Consider the following 23447-nt stretch of genomic DNA (forward strand, 5'->3'; position numbering starts at 1 on the left):
ATTGGATTAAGGGATCGAGACCAAAAGGACAGTGAAGTAGGCTGTGTCTTGTAGGTATGAGGCCTTAAAGTTGGAGTTCAGGGTAAAAAAAGGTGGCGGAGTCCTCAAGGATCCACCACGAGGCCATTTTGAGAAATATTCCCTTTCTTACTGAGCTTTAAATGAGAAGATTGAGAGAACCCGGCTCACTAAAGGGAAAGGTGCAGGTGAATCAGGTAGTTCAGGGTCAAGGTAAAGTTCAGGGTGCACACACAGACAGCGGGAGATCTTTGTTGGTGTGTGTCAGTGTGAAACTCGGGCTCGGCCTCAGCCGACATACCAACCTTAAGCCCTCTGAACGAAGGAATTCCCCGTTGTGAAATCGGCACAAGCAGAGTGAGGGAGACACGCAACTTAACCACATCAACAGCAAAGTGTCATTGCTCAGGCTCTATGGTTATTTACAGTGATACTCTCCTCATGACGAGTATCACGCCTTTAAAGCTCGTTCACTAAACCTCCAGAGGTTCATGCGTGTGTTTGTGTGTGTATCACGCCCGTCTTCATGCTCTACGTCACGGACGTCTAAACCAAACGTTAACGGGTTACAAAAGCACAACGTGGCGCAGCCCGAGAGGACCAGACCGGTTGTGATTGACCCGGCAGCATGTGGACCAGTTGGAACCAGGACAACGATGAGTTGATCCTCCAGCTGTTATAGCCTGGAGGATCCGGGCTGACCAGCTGAGCGACATTTAGCTAACGAGCCACATCGTCAACACTATTCCTGTATGTATATATATATATATATACATATATATATGTATATGTATATGTATATATATATATATACATATATATATGTATATGTATATGTATATATATATATACATATATATGTATATATATATATACATATATATATATATATACATATATATATGTATATATATATATACATATATATATATATATACATATATATATATATACATATATATATGTATATATATATATACATATATATATATATATGTATATATATATATATATATATATATATATATATATATACATATATACATATATATATATATGTATATATATATATACATATATATATATATATATATATATATATATATATATATATATATATATATATGCTTATAAAGTACACATCACACCAAATCCAACAGCACCTTTACATTTAAATGCAAAAAACAAAAACCTCAGTCTAGTCCTGGTCCTCTGTAGACCTCAGTGTAGTCCTGGTCCTTTATAGACCTCAGTATAGTCCTGGTCCTCTATAGTCTCAGTATAGTCCTGGTCCTTTATAGACCTCAGTATAGTCCTGGTCCTCTATAGTCTCAGTGTAGTCCTGGTCCTCTGTAGACCTCGGTGTAGTCCTGGTCCTCTATAAACCTCAGTCTAGTCCTGGTCCTCTATAGACCTCAGTGTAGTCCTGGTTCTCTATAGACCTCAGTGTAGTCCTGGTCCTCTATAGACCTCAGTGTAGTCCTGGTCCTCTATACTCTCAGTGTAGTCCTGGTCCCCTATAGACCTCAGTGTAGTCCTGGTCCTCTATACTCTCAGTGTAGTCCTGGTCCTCTATAGACCTCAGTCCTCATTAAATGAGACCATGAGCGAGAAGACGGTCTGTTTCTATAGAGTTATTCTTTCTATCCATCGGTGCTCAGAAACACTACCACTAATGTCCACAGGGACCGCCAGAATCAACAGGAAATGAAAGTCCCTCGTAGTAAATCATTTAATCCATTTCATTATCCAAACCTCTTATCCTATTCAGGGTCGGGGGCGCTGGAGCCAAGCTGACATTGGGTGAAGGCAGGATTCACCTGGACAGGTGTCCAGTTCATCTCAGGGCTCATGTAGAGACACACAACCATTCACGCCTACAGGACTTTCAGAGTCTCCAGTTAACCTGAGCCGTCTGTGGACTGTGGGGGGAACCCGGAGAACCCGGAGAGAACCCACGCTGCCACGGGGAGAACATGCAACCTCCACACAGGAGGACCGCTCTGGATCGGGGATGGAACTGTGAGGTGACGGTGCAGCATTGAATATCAATACAAATTGTCTGATGAAGTAAAAATGACACATCATGGTGAAGTGTGTCGTCTCTGCTGCACAACAATCATTACTTTAATTCTTAAAGCGTTGTGTTGCAATAGTTAAGTTACCAGTTTGTTGTGTTCTGTGGGAAGAAAAGTGGAAGACAGACAATTTAAACCCGTCCCAGAATGCTGAGAGGACAATACACCAGGCTTCCTGCTGCGCGCACACACACACACACACACACACACACACACACACACACACAGAGAAAACAAACAAATTCAAATCAAGCATGGAGTAGAAAAAATCATAAAACATGCATAAAGAAGGAGTCAAGGGACAAACCCAGTTCAAAACACAGACCGTCAAGGACACACACACACACGCACACACACACACACACACACACACACACACACACACACACACACACACACACACAGTCTGATACTGTATGAAGCAGAAATAGCTCTGAGAGGCAGGAACAACGCTGCATCCTGAAGATTACATCAAGATGCACAACTCTCAGAGTCTCAGTGCAGGAAAAGCAGCAGGAAGTCCAACGCTCAGCGTGGACGTCCATGTTGGACCTTCATCACCGACATCACTGTTAGGTCAACAATGAAGCGATGTATGCTTCATGTGAGCGACAAACGCAAACAGTAAGATCTCATCACGGTGACATCATGTAAAGAAGATCATCGAGCCGTTTCCAGGTCACAGTCACACATCCACGGCAGCGATCTCCCCAAAACACACCTGGCTAACGTTCCCCGGACAGAGACCTGTTGCTAAGCAGACTGCGCTTTAAGTTTACAGATACATCAACAACAACTGGCAGGAAACAGCAGGTAAGGTTCAAAGGAAATTTGGCAACTTAACCCAAAACCCAAATGAAATGAAAACGGACAAAGGAAGTGCTGGTATCTGGAGGGACCGGCTGATGGGACCAGGTGAGCGGGAGGCGTTGCGGCTGCAGGGCGAACGAGGGACGCGATCAAAACTGGCGGGAAAAACACAAAACGGGACAGGAAGTAAAGTGAATCGGAACTGAGAGGAGAGGTGAGTATCAAAATAAAACAGGAACACAACATAACTAAGATCTGGGCAGCTTCCATCCGTGGTTACTTTGTGACTTTGTAGGAAACTCAGATACAGTTTTATGACTGAGGTCATAGTTACAGGTGGCGTTGTGCTCGACTCAGTTATGTTGTGAGGTTGTCAAAATGTTTTTTTAACACATAAAAGGTGGGCAGAATATTAGAAGCAGCTCAGAATTCAATTCACACCATTACAACACCATCACTACCCATGACCTCAGTGATGAAAAGTGACCAAGTAAGTACAAAAAATGTGGCCACCGTATGTAAATATCATGCGCTAACAACATAAACAATTTATACCAAATCCCATGGACACATTTCCCAGCAGCTGCTGGATTGGAAGTAACGTTGAGGTTAATAAATGATGCGTTCACGTCCCCATTGAGAGTGAAATGATCGTGTTGATACATCTTCATATCTCTGGAGCTGCAGGGATCCCTCGGTGGAGTCCCTCACTCTCTCCAGCTGGCCGTTACCGAAGCCAGCAGCTGAAACGTGAGCGGGAGGCTTGTGTTACCCGGAGTCTGAGTGCTGAGTGTGTCGCTGTTAACTCAAGAGTATCAATGACTATCTCAGACCATCGTTAAGGGCTGAATGTCTTCTTAAAAAATAATCAACTTTCACGACAATGGTTGCATCACGTTAGCTAACAAGGCTTGTTAGCTAACGTGATGCAACCATTGTCTTCAAAGTTGATTTGTTCTTTTACTGTGAAGGGATCTTGTAATTGAATCACTCGCTCTACCGATGCATCAAACCACAGATGGTCCCCAAAGTCTTCCTGCAGGACGCTCGGCTCGTCTCTGGGACTCTTAGTCCAACAGCATCTCTTCCGCCTGCAGAAAAATCCCAATATGCAGATGTTAAGCTAAGGTTAAGCTATGTACATTAAACCTCTTCAAAGCAGGGTTCTGCATGCATGACGTTTCATCAACGGACACGAGCCGTTTGGATGAATGCTGGATTTCTGCTCATTGTCCCGTCCACTTTTGGGACGTTTTAGGCAGAGTCTCTCGGATGCTGCATTGTTCATACATCTGCCACAGTGTTCATGCTGTGACCCCGACCTCGACCCCGGGCCGGGTTTCCTGACAGGAACAGCTACTGTACAGCGGCTCTCTGGGGAAAGAGTATTCTTAGAGCAGAGCTCCTGACACGTCCAACGTCCTCGCTTCTCTGACCTAGAAACCACAAGACGGTCTTAGCATCGCTTTTTCAAGAGGTGCTTTATGAAAAAAAAAAAAAAAAACTTCGACTGATTCAGAATATTGAGCATAATTTCCTTTTGTAGACGTTTTTTTTAAATAATAAATGTTGACAATAGATGGCTGAAAAGTGAGAGGATCGCCAAGGTTATTACACTTCATCCCGAGGGAGACGAACATCTGAAGTTGTTATATTGTTTATATATGTTTTTAAATAAGAAACATTACTTTACCGTTAGCTTTAGAACATTCCATGTTTATTTTATGCCGTTTGTTTTCAGTTGGTTTCCTCGGCCGACGGAGACTATCATCTTTTCCGCTGAGACAAAACAACATCGACGGCTCTTAACTTCAAACTTTTTTATTTATTAAATCCTCAAGTGTTCATCTTACAAATTAAGAGCAACGCTTAGACAGAAAAGTTCACATTCTCCAGTAAAAATAAAAACACCGTTTAAGTGTTTCTTTAACGATAACCCAAATTCCTGACAGTCACTTCCTGCATTATATACACCGTTATTTACAGTCAGACACACACGAGTCACAGATGAATCCATGCCTGCAAATTGTCAACAAAAAAGCATCAATACCAACTGAAATGAACAGTAAACAACAACATATATTAAAAAGAATTGATCCACGTCAATAATTATTGCTTCTGTGAAAACGCCTTTGATTTATCCCTGCAGTCCTGAGATGAGACACGACTGCACATCATCACCAAAACAACTCAAAGACACCGCTCTTACATTAGGATCAGCTCTCTAATGCCTTTTAATTCACAGTCTATTTACAAATCTACATTTCTGAAAAAAATGCTGTAAAAAAAAGAAGAAGAAGAAAAGTACAATATGAGAAAGAAAAATTAGCAAAAATTGTCTGTCAACAAGAAACATGTGTAGGGCACGACCCCCGCCGTGGGATTTTAAATTCTTTCATCAGATGAGACAAAACCTCAGAATCGCCTCCACGTGTTTCCGGACAATTCAAATGGACTTGTTTCCTCAGAGAGGTCGTGTCCGTCATGAGATCATGAAGTTAAGGCCGGACGCTGAAGGCACAACAGGAGAAGGAAAGGATGAAGCATTAAACCGTAAACAAAGGTTTAGACCCTTAAAGATTAGTTTGTATCAAATACAGATTTTTTTTTTATATTTCAATTCATTTTTGCTGAGATAGGCAGTTTGTATGAATGGTTTGTTTTGACTTGTGCACTTATCAAAACGGTTTAAAATGGCTTTTAACCACATTTATTAATTTTTCACCATAGTTGGTTCAGAATGTACTTTTTTGGTGATTTGATTGGTGCAGCAATGTTTGTGGGCGGGCACTAAAATGTGCAGTTTCTCTCATAAAAACTACTTCTCCAGGCTGTGGAAAGTTTTACAAATATAAAAAAAAAAAACTTTTTGGATTCAAATTTGATTTAGCCACACAAGGATTCATATGTTAGCATTTTTAAATGAAGCAACATCTTAAGCCTCATTTAAACTTCACATAGATCAGCGCTGACAGCCACACAGGTAACGGTCTGGTCGGAAGGAGGAGGAGGAGGAGGAGGAGGAGGAGGAGGAGGAGGAGGAGGAGGAGGAGGAGGAGAAGAAGAAGAAGAAGAAGAAGAAGAAGAAGAAGAAGAAGAAGAAGAAGAAGAAGAAGAAGAAGAAGAAGAAGAAGAAGAAGAAGAAGAAGAAGGTCAGAGTTTACACTGACAGACAGGATTTTAAATCACAGATACGGCTTCTCTCAGTCACGTTTTCATTTCTTTCCTGAAGTTTTAAAGGAATTTGTCTTTTTCTGTCTGCAATTGTTCAACATTTATAGATTTGCTCTGTTTCCTATACCAGGAACAGGAAAACGTTACATGTCCGATATGTCCTAAAATAGACTCCGCCCCTCAGACGCTGAAGAAGCTGACGGGCGGTTTTCACATTATGTCCAAAAAACGATAATATTTCTTTACATAATAAGCAATAGTTTTTTAAGGTAATAATGTACATTTCAGTTAGACTTTTTAGGATACTTGTAATTAAGTTACAGCTCTGAAAAATCATCTAACTCCCTGTTTTATAGAAAAATAAATGACAAACATTTCCAGTTTTAACCATCTTTTTCATATTTGTGCAAAACAAATACAACTTCCAGAGTGATTTTCTGCTGCCGTTTGATTTTCTAAAATGTTTTGTGAGGAAACCTTTGGTCCCGACTTCTTTTCGCCAATACCTCGTTTCTATACCGTTTGAAAGCATGAATACTCAGGTAGCACTAAATTAATTGACGGGCGACTGTCACAGTCACATCAATTTAAAAACATTTTTCCACATGAGTAAACACCACAAAGAGTCGCATCTCGGCTGAAGGCTCCTCGCAGGATAAAAGAGGCAACGTGGTTTCAGGAATCAAAAGGGAAACTCCAGCTGTGAGTCAACATGGCCGCCACGGCGGGATTCACACTAGGAACCACCGACCGGCAGAAGAAGACGAAGGACCGTCTGTTGGAGGAAGGAAGAGTGGAAGCGGGAGGTCGACAGTGATCAGAGTCTGAGTCTCACTCCCAGTCCGCCCCGTCACCCAGGTGCCCAATCACCATGGTAACCAGTGACCTGTGTCTATGAAGCAGTAGCTGCTCTCAAGTCCATCACAAATACAGAAATGACGCCTCAATAACCTCAACAGCACATCTCACTACCGGTAAGGTCGGCGTGTCTTAGTTGGAGGTCTTCAGCTCGAAGCGGCTGTACACCTGCTTGGACTTCATCTGGTTGTATTGGTTCACCAGGTCCAGCTTGCTGTGGCCCAGCGTCATTCGCTTCTGGTCCTGCCGGTTCATCAGCACGGTCGGAGAGAGCGGCGGCGGCGGCGGCGGCGGGCTCTGCTGGCTCTCCGGCTCCGCCCTGGAGAGGTCCGGCCCCCCCCAGGGCGGGCCGCCGTGAGGGGACGGCGACCGCCGGAAGTTGTAGGTGTCTTTGCCGGAGGAGGGCAGGAAGAGGTCTGAGAGTTTGTTGAGGAACTGGTTGGAGGGAGACCTCTGCCGGTGGGTGAGTTTGCCGTCGTTGACCGGGGACGGCGCCGTCGGGGCCTTGGGGTTCGGGTTGGGGCCGCCGCCGTGGAACATGCCCGGTTTGTGGTCGTACAACCCCAACGCCTGGAACTTGGAGGAGGCTCCGCCTATATTGGTCCGCATGGCGTCCGCGGGCTTGGGCTTGTTCCACTCGGCGCCCGCCGGATGACCGTAGGGCGGCGGCGATCGGTCCATGTCCGGGCGGTGGATTCCGTTAGCGGAGCCCCGTGGCCCCGCCGTGGCGTGGCCCTGAGGCGCCGCCGTCAGTCCCCCGCCTCTCCTCTCGGGGCTGAGGTGGGGGTTGTTGTTGGACTCCTTCTTGTCGTGACTTTGAGTGACCTTGTAGACGGTGTTGGAGGTCATCCCGGGCGCAGCCTTCACACTCGACACGCTGTTACTTGATTGGCTGCTGGAGTTTTCAGAGCTCACCCGGTCCCTCTGCCTGCTGGAGGGGAGGGGGTAAAGGTCAGTACACCAATACTGTTTCATAATGCAAGAATAAACTGTTCCTTTAGAGAACAAACTCCAAAACACTAAGTATTACTGGAGCCTGATAAAATATGGTTCATGTGTTATATTTTTATTTGGGGATATTTATTACATTTTACTTTTATTTAATTGTAATGAATAGAGTCGTTTTATTATTTGTCTACCATTTATAGCATTTTGTAACGTTGTTTTGATAAGCGTTGTATAGAAGTATATTATTCTTATTAATATTTGTATTATTGGTGTTTGAAAAAACACATAAATTGCCATTATATGTGCTTTTTGGGCATTTCATGTAGGAAAATACTATTTCAGATGAAAACATGAATACGTTTATGTATGGCGAAAATAGTTATTTGTTTGTTGACATTATTTTCTGATTCATGGAGGGATCCAAAGAGATATCTATAATTCCTTCTGTAAAAAACCTTTGACTCTAACATGTCAAGAAAAAGAAAAACAACATTCAGATATCCGTTGGGGAAAGGTATGAAAACGAGCACATATTTGATAAGATGGTACCTGTCGGAGAGTAAATCCATTCCCATGGCGCTGGGCGTCACCGTGGCTTGGTACGGCTGGTAGTAGGGCGCCCCCTCGTCCTCCGGGTTGAAGAAGCAGTCGATGATCTGGGAGTCGGCGTACAGACAGCGGAACTCCCGATCGAAGCTGTCGGTGATGCGACCCGAGAAATGCATCATCATGTTGCTGTGCACCTGAGCCGACAGCCAGGTGAAACTGGAGAGGAGACACAATGTGAGAGACCGGTGAGCTACAGCGTACTGGGACATCTTAGCAAAGCTGTGTTTTAAAGGACCAATGCGTAGCATTAGGGCAGGGGTCTCTAAGAGGCGGGCGGCGGGCGGCGGGCCCGAGTCCGGACCCAGACGCCGATGTATCCGAATGTGCATCAGACTCACAACACAGAGTAACCAGGCGGAAACCTCATGTGTTAAAGCTGCATTCTCTCTCCTGACCACCAGGGGGCGACTCCTCTGGTTGTATAGAAGTCTATGCTTCATGAGTTAAAGCTGCATTCTCTCTCCTGACCACCAGGAGGTGACTGCTCTGGTTGTATAGAAGTCTATGCTTCATGTGTTAAAGCTGCATTCTCTCTCCTGACCACCAGGGGGGTGACTCTCTGGTTGTATAGAAGTATATGCTTCATGTTAAAGCTGCATTCTCTCTCCTGACCACCAGGGGGTGACTCCTCTGGTTGTATAGAAGTATATGCTTCATGTTAAAGCTGCATTCTCTCTCCTGACCACCAGGGGACTGCTCTGGTTGTATAGAAGTCTATGCGTCATGTGTTAAAGCTGCATTCTCTCTCCTGACCACCAGGGGACTGCTCTGGTTGTATAGAAGTATATGCTTCATGTTAAAGCTGCATTCTCTCTCCTGACCACCAGGGGACTGCTCTGGTTGTATAGAAGTCTATGCTTCATGTGTTAAAGCTGCATTCTCTCTCCTGACCACCAGGGGACTGCTCTGGTTGTATAGAAGTCTATGCTTCATGTGTTAAAGCTGCATTCTCTCTCCTGACCAAAATGGCGACAGACAAAATCAAAGAATCCAGAGATTCACTGTGTTTACTTGAGAAGGAATAATTAATTAATGAAATGACTCTCATGCTAAACTGGAAATGATGAAAAACAAAATGTGACGCGTCATCTCTGTCCACCTCCAGCTGATAAACCTGCAGATCAAATCATTAACATTCTCCTGGCCGACGATGAGTCACCACGCTGAGAATGCGTTGGAACCGAACACCAACAATAACACAATTCCTCATAATCCACGCAGAGCTGATGGCGCGTTCAGAGCAGAGAGAAACATCCGGGTCTGGCTCCCGTCCTCTTGGAGGCGAGCTGCTCCTCGGGCTGCGAGCTGTTTGTTCTCCAGACTGAACCTGCAGGACCGCTTCAGTCACCGTAAATCACTCAGTGCTCATGATTCACCTCACAGGTAAACTCCTGCTGTTGGACCGGAGGCCTGATCAGAGCACGCCTTCAGATGACCACACCAGGGAGTTTCTTCTCATGAGGAAGGCATGTTATAAAAGTCATGTTATAAAGATAATACCTGGGTCACATCTTCCACGCCACATCAGGTGAAGATAAGCTCAGAGGCTTCCTGTGACCGTTAAATAATACCTCCGTTTCCACTTTAACATCTAATGTACAGTATTTCACTATGAACACTTAGCTTCTTCCATTTCAACTGTATGTTCTGTGTTAACCAATATTAGTTTATTGTTTTAATTTTTTTAGATGTTATTTCTTTGATCAGTTTTTTCATAAATTCAGTAGATTTGTTTTTTTACTTGCTGCCTTGTGTTTAGCACTTTATTATTATTATTATCATCATCATCATCATCATCATCATTAATATCGTCAATTTGTATTATTATTTGCCTAAACGTATGTGTGAGGAGTTATAGTTAGAAATACGTTACACTTTTTACAACTACAATAAAGTGTTATAAACCATTATTACATGTTAGTATAGTGCTTATAAACACTAAATATGAAGGGATAACGTTTACATTTCTAATCTTTCCATGCGTGCAATTATAAGCAATTATTATCTTTTGCATCTGTGAATCTGAGTTGATTTATTTGCTTCTCAAACAAACTGCAGCGTGAACTCCCCGGATATCAACGCGTGAACCAGCGTACTAATGCCTTTAATACCAGAGGGAGGAGGACGCAGGAGGGAGGAAGGGAGCATAGGAGGGAGGAAGGGAGCATAGGGAAGGGAGCATAGGAAGGAGTAAGGGAGCATAGGAAGGAGGGAGGGAGCGCAGCGCTCAGGTGATAAGGAAACATTTGCCTCGCTGGAGGACCTCGCCCTTCATTCCACCGCCAGCCGGTTTGATGCTCGGCTCTCCACACACACCTGAAACCGGACTGTGAGTGAAGACTGAGACTCAAGAGACGCTTAGACTCTGAGACTCAAGAGACGCTTAGACTCTGAGACTCAAGAGACGCTTAGACTCTGAGACTCAAGAGACGCTTAGACTCTGAGACTCAAGAGACGCTTAGACTCAAGAGACGCTTAGACTCAAGAGACGCTTAGACTCAAGAGACGCTTAGACTCAAGAGACGCTTAGACTCAAGAGACGCTGAGACTCAAGAGACGCTGAGACTCAAGAGACGCTGAGACTCAAGAGACGCTGAGACTCAAGAGACACTTAGACTCAAGAGACACTTAGACTCAAGAGACACTTAGACTCAAGAGACGCTGAGACTCAAGAGACGCTGAGACTCAAGAGACGCTGAGACTCAAGAGACGCTTAGACTCAAGAGACGCTTAGACTCAAGAGACACTTAGACTCAAGAGACACTTAGACTCAAGAGACACTTAGACTCAAGAGACGCTTAGGCGCTTAGACTCAAGAGACGCTGAGACTCAAGAGACGCTGAGACTCAAGAGACACTTAGACTCAAGAGATGCTTAGACTCAAGAGACGCTTAGACGCTGAGACTCAAGAGACACTTAGACTCAAGAGACACTTAGACTCAAGAGACACTTAGACTCAAGAGACACTTAGACTCAAGAGACGCTTAGACTTAAGAGACGCTGAGACTCAAGAGACGCTGAGACTCAAGAGACGCTTAGACTCAAGAGACGCTTAGACTCAAGAGACACTTAGACTCAAGAGACGCTTAGGCGCTTAGACTCAAGAGACGCTGAGACTCAAGAGACGCTGAGACTCAAGAGACACTTAGACTCAAGAGATGCTTAGACTCAAGAGACGCTTAGACGCTGAGACTCAAGAGACGCTGAGACTCAAGAGACACTTAGACTCAAGAGACACTTAGACTCAAGAGACGCTGAGACTCAAGAGACTCAACCTGAAGGTAACGCAGCAGCGAGTAGAGCGCAGAGTGGATTAAAGGCGAACGACGTGTGAATATCAACTCTGACCATTTTAGGAATCCTTGAACGTCCTCGAGACCGCCAGCAGCTGATTGGTCCGTTAAGTACCGGGACGATGGCTGGTTGTTCAACAGCAGCGTCACCAAAGCCAGACGAACTGCAGCGGCCCGCCACGATTACATTCTATTAATAACGTCATCATGACAGAGTGTGTGTGTGTGTGTGTGTGTGTGTCTCACCTGTATGACCCGGCGATGACCTCTTCACAGTCGATGATCATGAACTTCTCCAGGACCTGACCGGTGAACTTCTTGCCGCTCTTGGTGCAGTACGTGTCGCCACACGTGCTGCGTATACGCATGTTCTGCACACACACACACACACACACACACACACACACACACACACACACTTTTTTTAAACATTCTTTTAACTATAATTAACGACTATATACGTCTATACTTTTCTTTTGTGTTGAGCTCCATGTTTCTATCAGAATGTCAACAACTCAGTCTCCAGCTTCCTGAATGGGACTATTTTCTTGCTCGTTTCCTTTAACTTCAAAGACACAAAACTGAATATTGTTTTTTTTAGATTGTTGCTCAAAACAAAGAATGAATACAACAGTTTGGCCTTTAGGGAGATTGCAATGTTGGAACACAGAATAATCGATGAGACTAATTGTTTGCAGCCCTGATGACGAGCCTGCATCTACAAAGCATCTACAAAGCTCGGAAAATATTGTTGCTTCATGACAAAAAGCAAAGGAACTCCGACAAAGTTCAAGGTTTTTCTTATGCAAACATGCTGCGTGATTTGCATGTCTATTTATATTCCAGAGCATTTGGCTGCAGCTCATTTCTGGCAATAATAAAATCCACATGCAGAGACTTCAAATTTGCAAGTGAGAGATGATTCATCGCTGTGAACATGAACATGTCAGCTGACCAAGAACATCACTGATGATGATGGTTTTGTTACTTATTTGTAATGTGCTGTACTGTAGCTTTGTATTGTGTGCCCTTCTCCTCCATATAATGTTGTATTGTTTCTTTTATCCTGCAATGTTTGCTTGTTTTATGTTTGTTATGGTCTGTCAAGGAACTACAGATGAAATCTGGTACAGTGCATCAAATGGTGACATTTATGTTTTAACTGTACGTGGTCCCTTTTAAATAAAGATATATATAGAGGAGGAGGAGGAGGAGGAGGAGGAGGAGGAGGAGGAGGAGGAGGAGGAGGAGGAGGAAGGAGGAGGCCAGGGTTCATACACATTTTTACCAATGAATTCCGTGACTTTAAACCAAAATTTCCATTCCAAACATTTAGTGAAATCTGGGTGTAAACAGTAGAAAGTGAGTAAATGTAGTATTTAAACTAACAATGAGAACACAAAGCATACAGTAAACCTTACATGACACAAATGAATGAGACAATAGTTTGATTAAAAGAATAAACATTTATATAGATGCCTGTATGTATGCCTGCTTATATTTTGAGTCTTTCTTTTAAAAGCATATTCATTATTTCAAACTCAGCGTAAATGAATATTATCTTGTTGCTCAACGACACTTCAGCAGAACATGTATGTTCCGCCACAGCAGACGCAGAAAAGGCTTAGTGAAAGATGGAGGACATTCCTCTCCTCTAACGCTGCAGTGTGACTTCTAGAAGTGAAGTGTGGAGACAACCAGACGCCCGCGATGCAACAAGAGAGGCGCTTCTACGCAACACTCGGTTCACGGCTTTCAGTAAAAGCAGTACCAGAGGATGCGTTCACAGACGCTCAGTCCTCCCGTTGATTTGAACGCAAAAGAAAACGCAACGAGCAAGAGACGCCGGGGTTCCACGCTGACTTCCTGTCAGCTGACGTCCTTCACAGAGACGGCGACTGGACAATGAATTACGGAGCATTACTGCTCGTGGTTATGGCAATTTGAGCGTTACGGGTTCAATAAAAACACACGTCTGAGAGAAATACCTTCCGCCTGCTTTCTCTCCATTGTGTGTTGGATCAATGTAGCTGCCGTTAGCTTAAAAAAAAAGAAGCTTGATTGGGGCGGGGCTGATACGAGGAGTGATATGAGGAACGATACAATGCGTGATACAAGGAGCGATACGATGAACGGCACAAGGAGTGATACGATGAACGGCACAAGGAGTGATACGAGGAACGGCACAAGGAGCGATACGAGGAGCGATACGAGGAGTGATACGAGGAACGGCATAAGGAACGATACGAGGAGCGATACGAGGAGTGATACGAGGAGTGATACGAGGAACGGCACAAGGAACGATACGAGGAGCGATACGAGGAACGATACGAGGAGCGATACGAGGAGTGATACGAGGAGCGATACGAGGAGTGATACGAGGAGCGATACGAGGAGCGATACGAGGAGTGATACGAGGAGTGATATGAGGAACGATACAAGGAGTGATACGAGGAGCGATACGAGGAGTGATACGAGGAGCGATACGAGGAGTGATACAAGGAGTGATATGAGGAACGATACAAGGAGTGATACAAGGAGTGATACGATGAACGACACAAGGAACGACACAAGGAGTGATACGAGGAGTGATACGATGAACGACACAAGGAGTGATACGAGGAACGACACAAGGAACGACACAAGGAGTGATACAAGGAGTGATACAAGGAGTGATACGAGGAGCTCTCGGTACTTACGCTCATGTGTGAGCTCTGAATGTCGAGAGCAGAGCACATGTCCGTGAAGTGGTCCAGGTTCTTCTGGTCCAGCAGGATGTAGACGGGCACCCGGCGCTTGTTGGACGCCTCCATGAGGTCACACAGCAGGTCCACGTCCGTGAACACGTCCATCACCAGCGCGATGACCTGCACACAGCGGTTCATAGCTCATATTTCATGTACTTGTAGTGATCTCACTGCAGACAGCGTTTGGAGTTTTTTTTTTACATTTTGAAGACGTCAACATTGTGGAAATTATGTTGGACATATTGATATCTTTTATACACTAAACACTTCATCTAAAATATAATCAACTAATTATGTATGAGTTGTGATAGGTCTCTGTATTTGAATTGTGCTTTTGTATGCATTTATTCTATTTGATGTCTTTTGTATTCTCTGGACCTTGAGCCTGTAATAAACGTTGTATTGATTAATCGGCCTTGTAACGTGTTCATATGCTGCATATTGAATCCTCATGTCTTTTGGTAAAAAGATGAAGAGCTCAGAGGACGTCGTTGTTTAGTTTGAATTATTTCAGGGGTCTTTTTTCCCCTTTATTGAATTATTGAACGTTAGAGTGAGAGAGAACGATATGCATTATTTATTGTTTTACTATGTTGCACTTTGCACAAACATTTCCATGCATTCTGATTCCTTCATACATGTAAATAAATGTAAAAAACAACAACGCACAACCAAAGAAAGAGACACAAACTGACTGAAGTGTGGGACCCCGTGGTTAAAGCAACAGGTGGGGGTTTAATTACCACTATGTAATATTTATGTTTCCCATGATTTACTACTCAAAGATAGTTATTGCTTCAGACATTGTGTTTCTCGGGAACTCGTGGAACCAGTTCTGGGGTCCCGGCGGAACGCTTTTCTCTGGAACTGCAAACGTTTCCGAGGAATTCCTCCAGGCGACGCGGTGAAACGTGATCTGAACCTTCAAGGAACTACAGGACTGCTTCAGAGGAACGAGCCTGAGCTTTTGTTCTGGACCTTTATTTAAAACACTGACAGTGGACGTCTCACTCCTTCATGTGCGTTGAAGAGGAAGGACGGGACACTGCACACAGCGGGTGTTACGCAACACACACAGACACACACACACACACACACACGGCATTCGGCTGCATGTGCAGACGTAGCGATGCCCGCTGGCGTTTCGCACATGAAGCGTGCAAAGTGAGCGACGCATTCTTTAAAATGATTGACAGCGCTTCAGATGCAGTTGGACATTTTGTCCAGGAAGAAATGGGAAGGACAGTTGGTGTACGTAGGAAACCAAATGAGCTCAAATGTGAATATTGTGTGCATAAAACACACATTTGTTCTCGAAGCTCAGGGCAGTGCTGCACGTTGTGAGAGAGAATCTGTCTCCTTCCCTGCACATTAGACACTAGGAACAGATTCAATGAGCAGAAGCCAAAGCTCCTTCATTGTTCTGATCCAGCTCTTCATCAGCTGCTTCGTCATTGACCGTAAACCTGCTGACTCGGCACAAACGTGTGAGAAAGAGCTGAATGTTGCAGCCGACTTCTCTATACTTCATGGAATATTTCCTGTCTGGTATAAATAGCTTTAAACATCTTTTATTAGCAGACTCAGACATAAAGCATGTACAGCTCTGTTTGCAGGTTGAGAAGAGGGAAGTGTCTGGACGTGACTCAGCTCAGTGACCTCCACACACGTGGGCAACATTCACTGTCGTGGAGCCGATGAATAGTGAACAAAATCTTTTTTTGGTTTTCAGCATCCAGACGAGCTCCCAAGCACCTGGATGGATCACTGAACAGGTCTACCAGGGGACCCGGGGGTCTGAGGTCAGCCGGGTCAGGACCTCTTTATTAAGTTACGTATTGCGTAAGAGTCAATCAAACGGCTCCAGAGACACAAAAGGAACTACAAAAAGAAACGTAAAAGTACCAAGAAACAACACATCCGTAAAGAAGCAACATGACTCACTAACGACGATGGAAGACATTCAAAACAACCATTAAGAGACTAAACTACTATAAAGAGACAGCAAAGAGCTGGAAACGACCACATGAGATGCAAAGCCACTGCAGAGAGACACAAAACAACTACAAAGAGGCACAAAGTGACTACAAAGAGACAGAAAGAGGCCACAAGGAGACAGAAAGAGGCTACAAGGAGACAGAAAGAGGCTACAAAGAGACAGAAAGAGACTACAAGGAGACAGAAAGAGACTACAAGGAGACAGAAAGAGGCTACAAAGAGACAGAAAGAGGCTACAAAGAGACAGAAAGAGACTACAAAGAGACAGAAAGAGACTACAAGGAGACAGAAAGAGACTACAAAGAGACAGAAAGAGACTACAAGGAGACAGAAAGAGACTACAAAGAGACATAAAGAGACTACAAAGAGACAGAAAGAGACTACAAGGAGACAGAAAGAGACTACAAAGAGACATAAAGAGACTACAAGGAGACAGAAAGAGACTACAAGGAGACAGAAAGAGGCTACAAGGAGACAGAAAGAGGCTACAAAGAGACAGAAAGAGACTACAAGGAGACAGAATGAGGCTACAAAGAGACAGAAAGAGACTACAAGGAGACAGAAAGAGACTACAAAGAGACAGAAAGAGACTACAAGGAGACAGAAAGAGACTACAAAGAGACAGAAAGAGGCTACAAAGAGACAGAAAGTGGGTACAAAGAGACAGAAAGAGGCGACAGAAAGAGGCTACAAAGAGACAGAAAGAGGCTACAAAGAGACAGAAAGAGGCTACAAGGAGACAGAAAGAGGCTACAAGGAGACACAAAGCGACTACAAGGAGACACAAAACAACTACAAAGAGGCACAAAGCGACTACAAAGAGACAGAAAGAGGCTACAAGGAGACACAAAGAGACTACAAGGAGACAGAAAGAGACTATAAGGAGACAGAAAGAGACTACAAGGAGACAGAAAGAGACTACAAGGAGACAGAAAGAGACTACAAGGAGACAGAAAGAGGCTACAAGGAGACAGAAAGAGGCTACAAGGAGACAGAAAGAGGCTACAAAGAGACAGAAAGAGACTACAAGGAGACAGAAAGAGACTACAAGGAGACAGAAAGAGACTACAAGGAGACAGAAAGAGGCTACAAGGAGACAGAAAGAGGCTACAAGGAGACAGAAAGAGGCTACAAAGAGACAGAAAGAGGCTACAAAGAGACAGAAAGAGGCTACAAAGAGACAGAAAGAGGCTACAAGGAGACAGAAAGAGGCTACAAAGAGACAGAAAGAGGCTACAAGGAGACAGAAAGAGGCTACAAAGGAGCTGATGGAAGGTGACGACTCAGCTGCTCAACAGGTGGAAACCCGGAGGGAGAAGCCAGCTGGTGAGCATGGAAAACTAAAGCCAGCAGGGAGACTTCTGCATGGCGTCGTTTGTCATGAGGACAGAAACACTCCATGAATATGCAAATGTTTTCATTTTAAACTTGAACCGTCTCCGACGTCCATTTTCAAAACCTGCCTCTTCTATTGTTTTCATAGTTTTTCTATTTCCTCTTCTCAGTGTTCATCGATTAACTGAAGCTGTTTAACTCTCAATGCGTGACCGGTTTCATTGCCATCAATGACCTGCTCTGGCCTGACCGCTGTATGAACAGCCTGCTGACAAAGGCTGAAGCCCTGGTGCCTGTTGGACCACGATTGGCTGAAAACTAGGGAAACATCCGAGAGAAACGTCCGGCCATCAGCAGGAGGATCATAATTAAATAATAGAGTGTATTAAAGTACCCTGCCTGATGCTCAATAAGACATTATTACATGATGAAACCCAGCTCGCTGTCACCGATACAGGAGAACATTCCTGACCACTCAACTCCTTCAATTGATTCATCAACGACCCTGCATTCAGTCAGTCACTGTATGTACTTAATATACACACTTTATATACTCTGTATATATATATATATATATATATATACACACTATATATATGTATATATATATACACACTATATATATATATATATATATATATATATATATATATATATATATATATACACATACATACACACTGTATATACTTTATATATACACTTTATATACACTGTATATATACAGTGTATATACTTTATATATACTTTATATACAGTGTATATACGTTATATACACTGTATATACACTTTATATATGCTGTATATATCCTTAATTTTTTGCATTTTCTTTATTATTACATTTTCTTAAATTGAATATGTTCTGCTCTGCAATTGTATAGATTGAGTATTTTCATACTTCTCATATTTCTATGTTTACTCTGTAACTTTGCTTACTGCTACAAACAAGTTTCCCCTGGGGATGAATACATTATCTATCTTTCTATATCTATCCATCTATAACTTGATACTCAAATCTCTTGTTGTAAATGCATAACTCCACATTGTGAATATGTAAAGGAGATATATATATATATATATATATATATATATATATATATATATATATATATATATATATGATGAGGACCCAGACCTTCTTGGCTTTGTTGATCAGGGACCGGATGAGGTCCTTGACGTTGTGGGTCTTGTCCCTCTGGAAGTAGATCTGCGTCTCGGACGGCCCGTACCTCGCCGGGGAGTCCGGCCAGCCGAGCTCCAGCATCGGCGGCTCGTCGTCGGACATCATCGGGAAGTAAGTCCCGGAGTTGAGGTCGGACACCGCGTCCAAGTCCTCGAAGTCCCGGTCGTTGGGCCCCCCGTTGCTCTCGTCGGAGGCGCACGCCTTGGCCGCCGTGATGTAGCGCACCTCCAGCGGGGACAGGAAGCTGAGCTCCCGCTCCTCGGTGAGCACGCGCCGGTACTCGTCCTCTCCGTGCTCCAGCAGCGCGTCCGTGGCGAGGCGCGCCGCCTCGTTGTGGCTGAGCTCCAGCGTGGACACCTGCCGCCACGGGTTCTTCACCTCCTCCAGCCGGGACGCGAGCTTCCCCAGCGGCTTTCTGCCGGACGACGCCGGCCGCAGGCCCTCCGAGCCGCTCATGGTGGGGCGAGAGGCGGGCAGCACGCGGCAAGGACGCGGAACTAGTTCCTGCTGTGGAGGGTTAGAGGACGCATCGCTGCCGCGGAGGCGACATTGTATCAGATAATCTCCGGCGGGTCGCGGCTCCACGTAGCAGGTGCTGCGGCTACTTTGAACCCTTTAGTCGATGCGTTTATGCTCTGAAGTCACACTAACTCCATAAAGTCCTTTTTAAATGTATATTTTAATTGTTTCTTTTTCTTTTCGTGCGGGTTTTAATCTCTCAACAATAATTTAAACGGACCCGGACTCGGGTCCTGTTCCTCCTCTGGTTCCGCTCCGTCAGAAGGATCTCAGCTCCGCAGCCGCTTCCCTCGCGCTCCCTGTGTGCGCGTGCGTGTGCGCGCGTGCGTTTCGGCTCACCTGTTGCTACCTGTCCTGTCATTGGTCTCCAACGGGGACATGCAACTCCTCCTCCTCTTCCTTCTCCTCTTCCTCAGTCACAGCAGACAGGATGGCCAACTTCTGGTGAGGCATTTCAAAATAAAGGCCGCACGAGAACGAGCACCTGTTGGGTCGTCATAGTGTTTTATTGTTCAGGTCTGTCATCAATGCGTTCTTATTATATGTTAAATAGAAATGTATTGAACCGGAGTTGAGAAGAATTCACCATTTATTCCTTATTAGAAACTTTATTTTCCATCATAATATTCTTTAACGGACAAATAAAGTTAATAAAACAACAAAAAGATCAGCAGTAGCTAGATTTAAAATAAAATAAGGTAAAAATCAAACCCTGATAAAACAGAATAAGAAAAACAATCAATATGATGAGAACGAACTCAGAAATAAAATGAATAAATAACTATAACAATAATAATAATAACAATGCAAACACTGGGTCTAAAAGGACATACTGGGATTTCAAAATAAAGTTCTACCCTGATCATTTACATGTTAACGGGTGCATGAATTATTTATCGGTGCATTTGATCCTAAACTAAATTAAATGTAGAGGCATCTCAAGTCAACAAAGGAGCAACAATGTGGTGTCGAATATAATTATTGACAATTAATAATAATAATCATCTGTTGTCATTATCAGTCATTTCCTTCAAGTTACATCCAGACTTGTTGCTGTAAAATGTTGTTTAAATGTGTTGTGACTTGTCACATTAAATGTAGGTAATTCCTGCAATATTTAAGATACAAGACTCTTCTTTATTGTAATATGTTCTTTGTGCTTTTATCATAATCTATAATGAGAATGAATGAATGAATGAGTCTCAATCCACCTTTATTTTGTAGTAACTCAAAATGCTTAGCTTGTTAATTGCTCTAGTTGCTGTTCTTTTATGTGCTTTTATTTTGAAGGCATCATTGCCTAACTTCCTGTCAGCCTTTTCTCCTTTTCTCCCTCTAGAAACATAAAACACAACACAGTATTCTGTCAGCTGCCTCGATACATGAATACCGAACACAGACATCAGGTATAGATTCACTATGAAGCAGAACACAGATGGTCCGGAAGTTGAAGAATGAAACTTGCAGAAAGTTTCCCTGAGTGATCTCTATGATTTAATATTTAATATTTCATAGGTCAAAAACACATTTCCTGATAAGTGGTTCTATCTTTCTCTCAAACCCTCCTCTGCCTCTCAGGTGCTCATCTTAATAAAGATCAAAGAAATAACCCATGATGACGTCAGAGAGGTCAGAGGTCAGAACTCATCTTCATCAAAGGCTCCTGCTCCACTTTACTATAACACACACACACACACACACACACACACACACACACACACACACACACACACACACACACACACACACACACACACACACACACACACTCACTAAAGGGGTTTCCCGTGCCAACATGCAGGGCCAGCGCTTCAATAACGGGATCGGGAGGCCGAGGAGAGAGAGGAGCAGGTTTCTCGCTGCAGGCGCGACTTCGCTGACGTCCGCCATCTCGTATAAACATCCGCGAGGACGTCACGTCACGACTCAATATTGACCCAGCGGGGCGCGGTGCCAGCGGGGCGCGGTGCCAGCGGGGCGGGGTGCCAGCGGGGCGGGGTGCCAGCGGGGCGGGGTGCCAGCGGGGCGCGGGGCCAGGTGTTCGGTGTCGGTGTTTGCAGAAGGAAACCAGGCCGCCGGGTCGCAGCATGAGGCTGACACTTACCGGGGAAAAAGGGATTTGGTTCTTTTGCGTACGCTCGGGTCACGAGGCGGAGCGGCGGGCTTTGAACCGGTACCATGAAGCTGCTGCACCGTGTCTATGTGCAGCAGCTTCATGGTGCAGCAGGACCAGGTGCTCTGGTCTCCCCAGGTCCCACAGGAGGTTATGGGGTCACATCCCAAACCTCCACCAGTAGATATTAAATCAGAGAGTTGACTTTCTTCTTCTTCTTCTTCTTCTTCTTCTTCTTCTTCTTCTTCTTCTTCTTCTTCTTCTTCTTCCTCTTCCTCTTCTTCTTCTCCTTCTTTACCCGACGTGTTGTGGGGTCTCAGGCCTCTGCTCCTCACTGTGTTTGTGTTTGCATGCTTTTAATCTGCTTACACGGGAGCGGAATTCAATTATGAATCCATTAAAAAGAAGGTGTAAATAAGCGCGCATGCCCTTATTAGGAGTGACTCAACGACTTCCTGTTTGCGAGGCGTAACCGTTAGATACTCGCAGTCACATGTTTGAGGTGAGTCAGCTTTGTTGGAGTCATAATGGAAACCAGAGTCCTGACAGGAGGAGTAATTATGATCTATTGCTTCAGTATTATCAGATGAATGTAAACACTGTACAGGTGAAGGCAACAGACCTAAAAGACAGTAAAGTATTATCAGTCAAATGTACTTAAAGTATCAGAGAAGAAGTATAAACGTTTCTTCAACACAGCATGATGTTCATTTAGTAAATGATGGTAATTTAGAGTCAAACTGACCATAAAGCAGGGGACACTTTAGGGCGGGGCTACAGGTGATTGACAGGTCTCTACGTATACGTCGTCTCTACGTCACTCTTTAAATACTGAGAAGTATAACGAACAAGTAAACATAGAAAAGTGAGCGGAATGTCTCTGCTGAAGGCAGTGGGAGAACTGGAAGGACTGGTTTCAACTTCTGCATCCACGAGTCAAGCTGCTATGCTGCCTGTTATATAACATACTGTATATATATATATATATATATGTATATATATATATATGTATATATATATATATATATATACATATATATATATATATGTATATATATATATATATATATACATATATATATATATATATATATATATATATATATATATATATACAGAATGTTGTATATATACCGTATATGTATATATATATATATATATATATATATATATATATATATATATATATATATATATATATATATATATGTACAGTATGTTATATAACATATATGTATATATATATATATATATATATATATATATATATATATATACAGTATGTTATATAACATACGGTATATATACAACATACTGTATATATATATATATATATATATATATATATATATATATATATATATATATATATATATATATATATGTACAGTATGTTATATAACATACCGTATATATAAGCTGCTCGGGTGTTTCCACCAACCCACGGACGGATGACTGAAGGGGCCAACTGGGCACAGGCCCAGGGGCCCAAAGGGGCCGGGGGCCTCACTGGCCTTCACATACAAAATGTCCTTTCAAGAGTTACGTTCCAGGTAGAGACTCACAATAAACACAAAAACATTAAAGGACTACAAAGAGACACAACAAACATTAAAGGACTACACAGAGACACACAAAGACTACAAAGAGACATAAAGATGACAAGGGGACACACAGACTACAAAGAAACACAACAAACATTACTTGACTACAAAGAGACACATAAAGATAACAAAGAGACACACAGACTACAAAGAGACACAC

General features: G+C 43.5%; 1 protein-coding gene across 1 annotated transcript; it reads right to left on the bottom strand.

Moving 5' to 3' along the window:
• Positions 1–7070: 7070 nt before the first annotated feature.
• fam83c (family with sequence similarity 83 member C) lies at positions 7071–19507 on the bottom strand (the record flags this gene model as incomplete). Its single annotated transcript, XM_079218555.1, has 5 exons — positions 7071–7869; positions 8436–8651; positions 12035–12159; positions 14488–14655; positions 19004–19507. The coding sequence occupies 5 exons, from the start codon at positions 19505–19507 to the stop codon at positions 7071–7073; spliced, it is 1812 nt and encodes a 603-aa protein (XP_079074681.1).
• Between the last annotated feature and the right edge of the window lie 3940 nt (positions 19508–23447).

Source organism: Taurulus bubalis (genome assembly GCF_910589615.1).
Source record: "Taurulus bubalis genome assembly, chromosome: 5".
NCBI lineage: Eukaryota > Metazoa > Chordata > Actinopteri > Perciformes > Cottidae > Taurulus > Taurulus bubalis.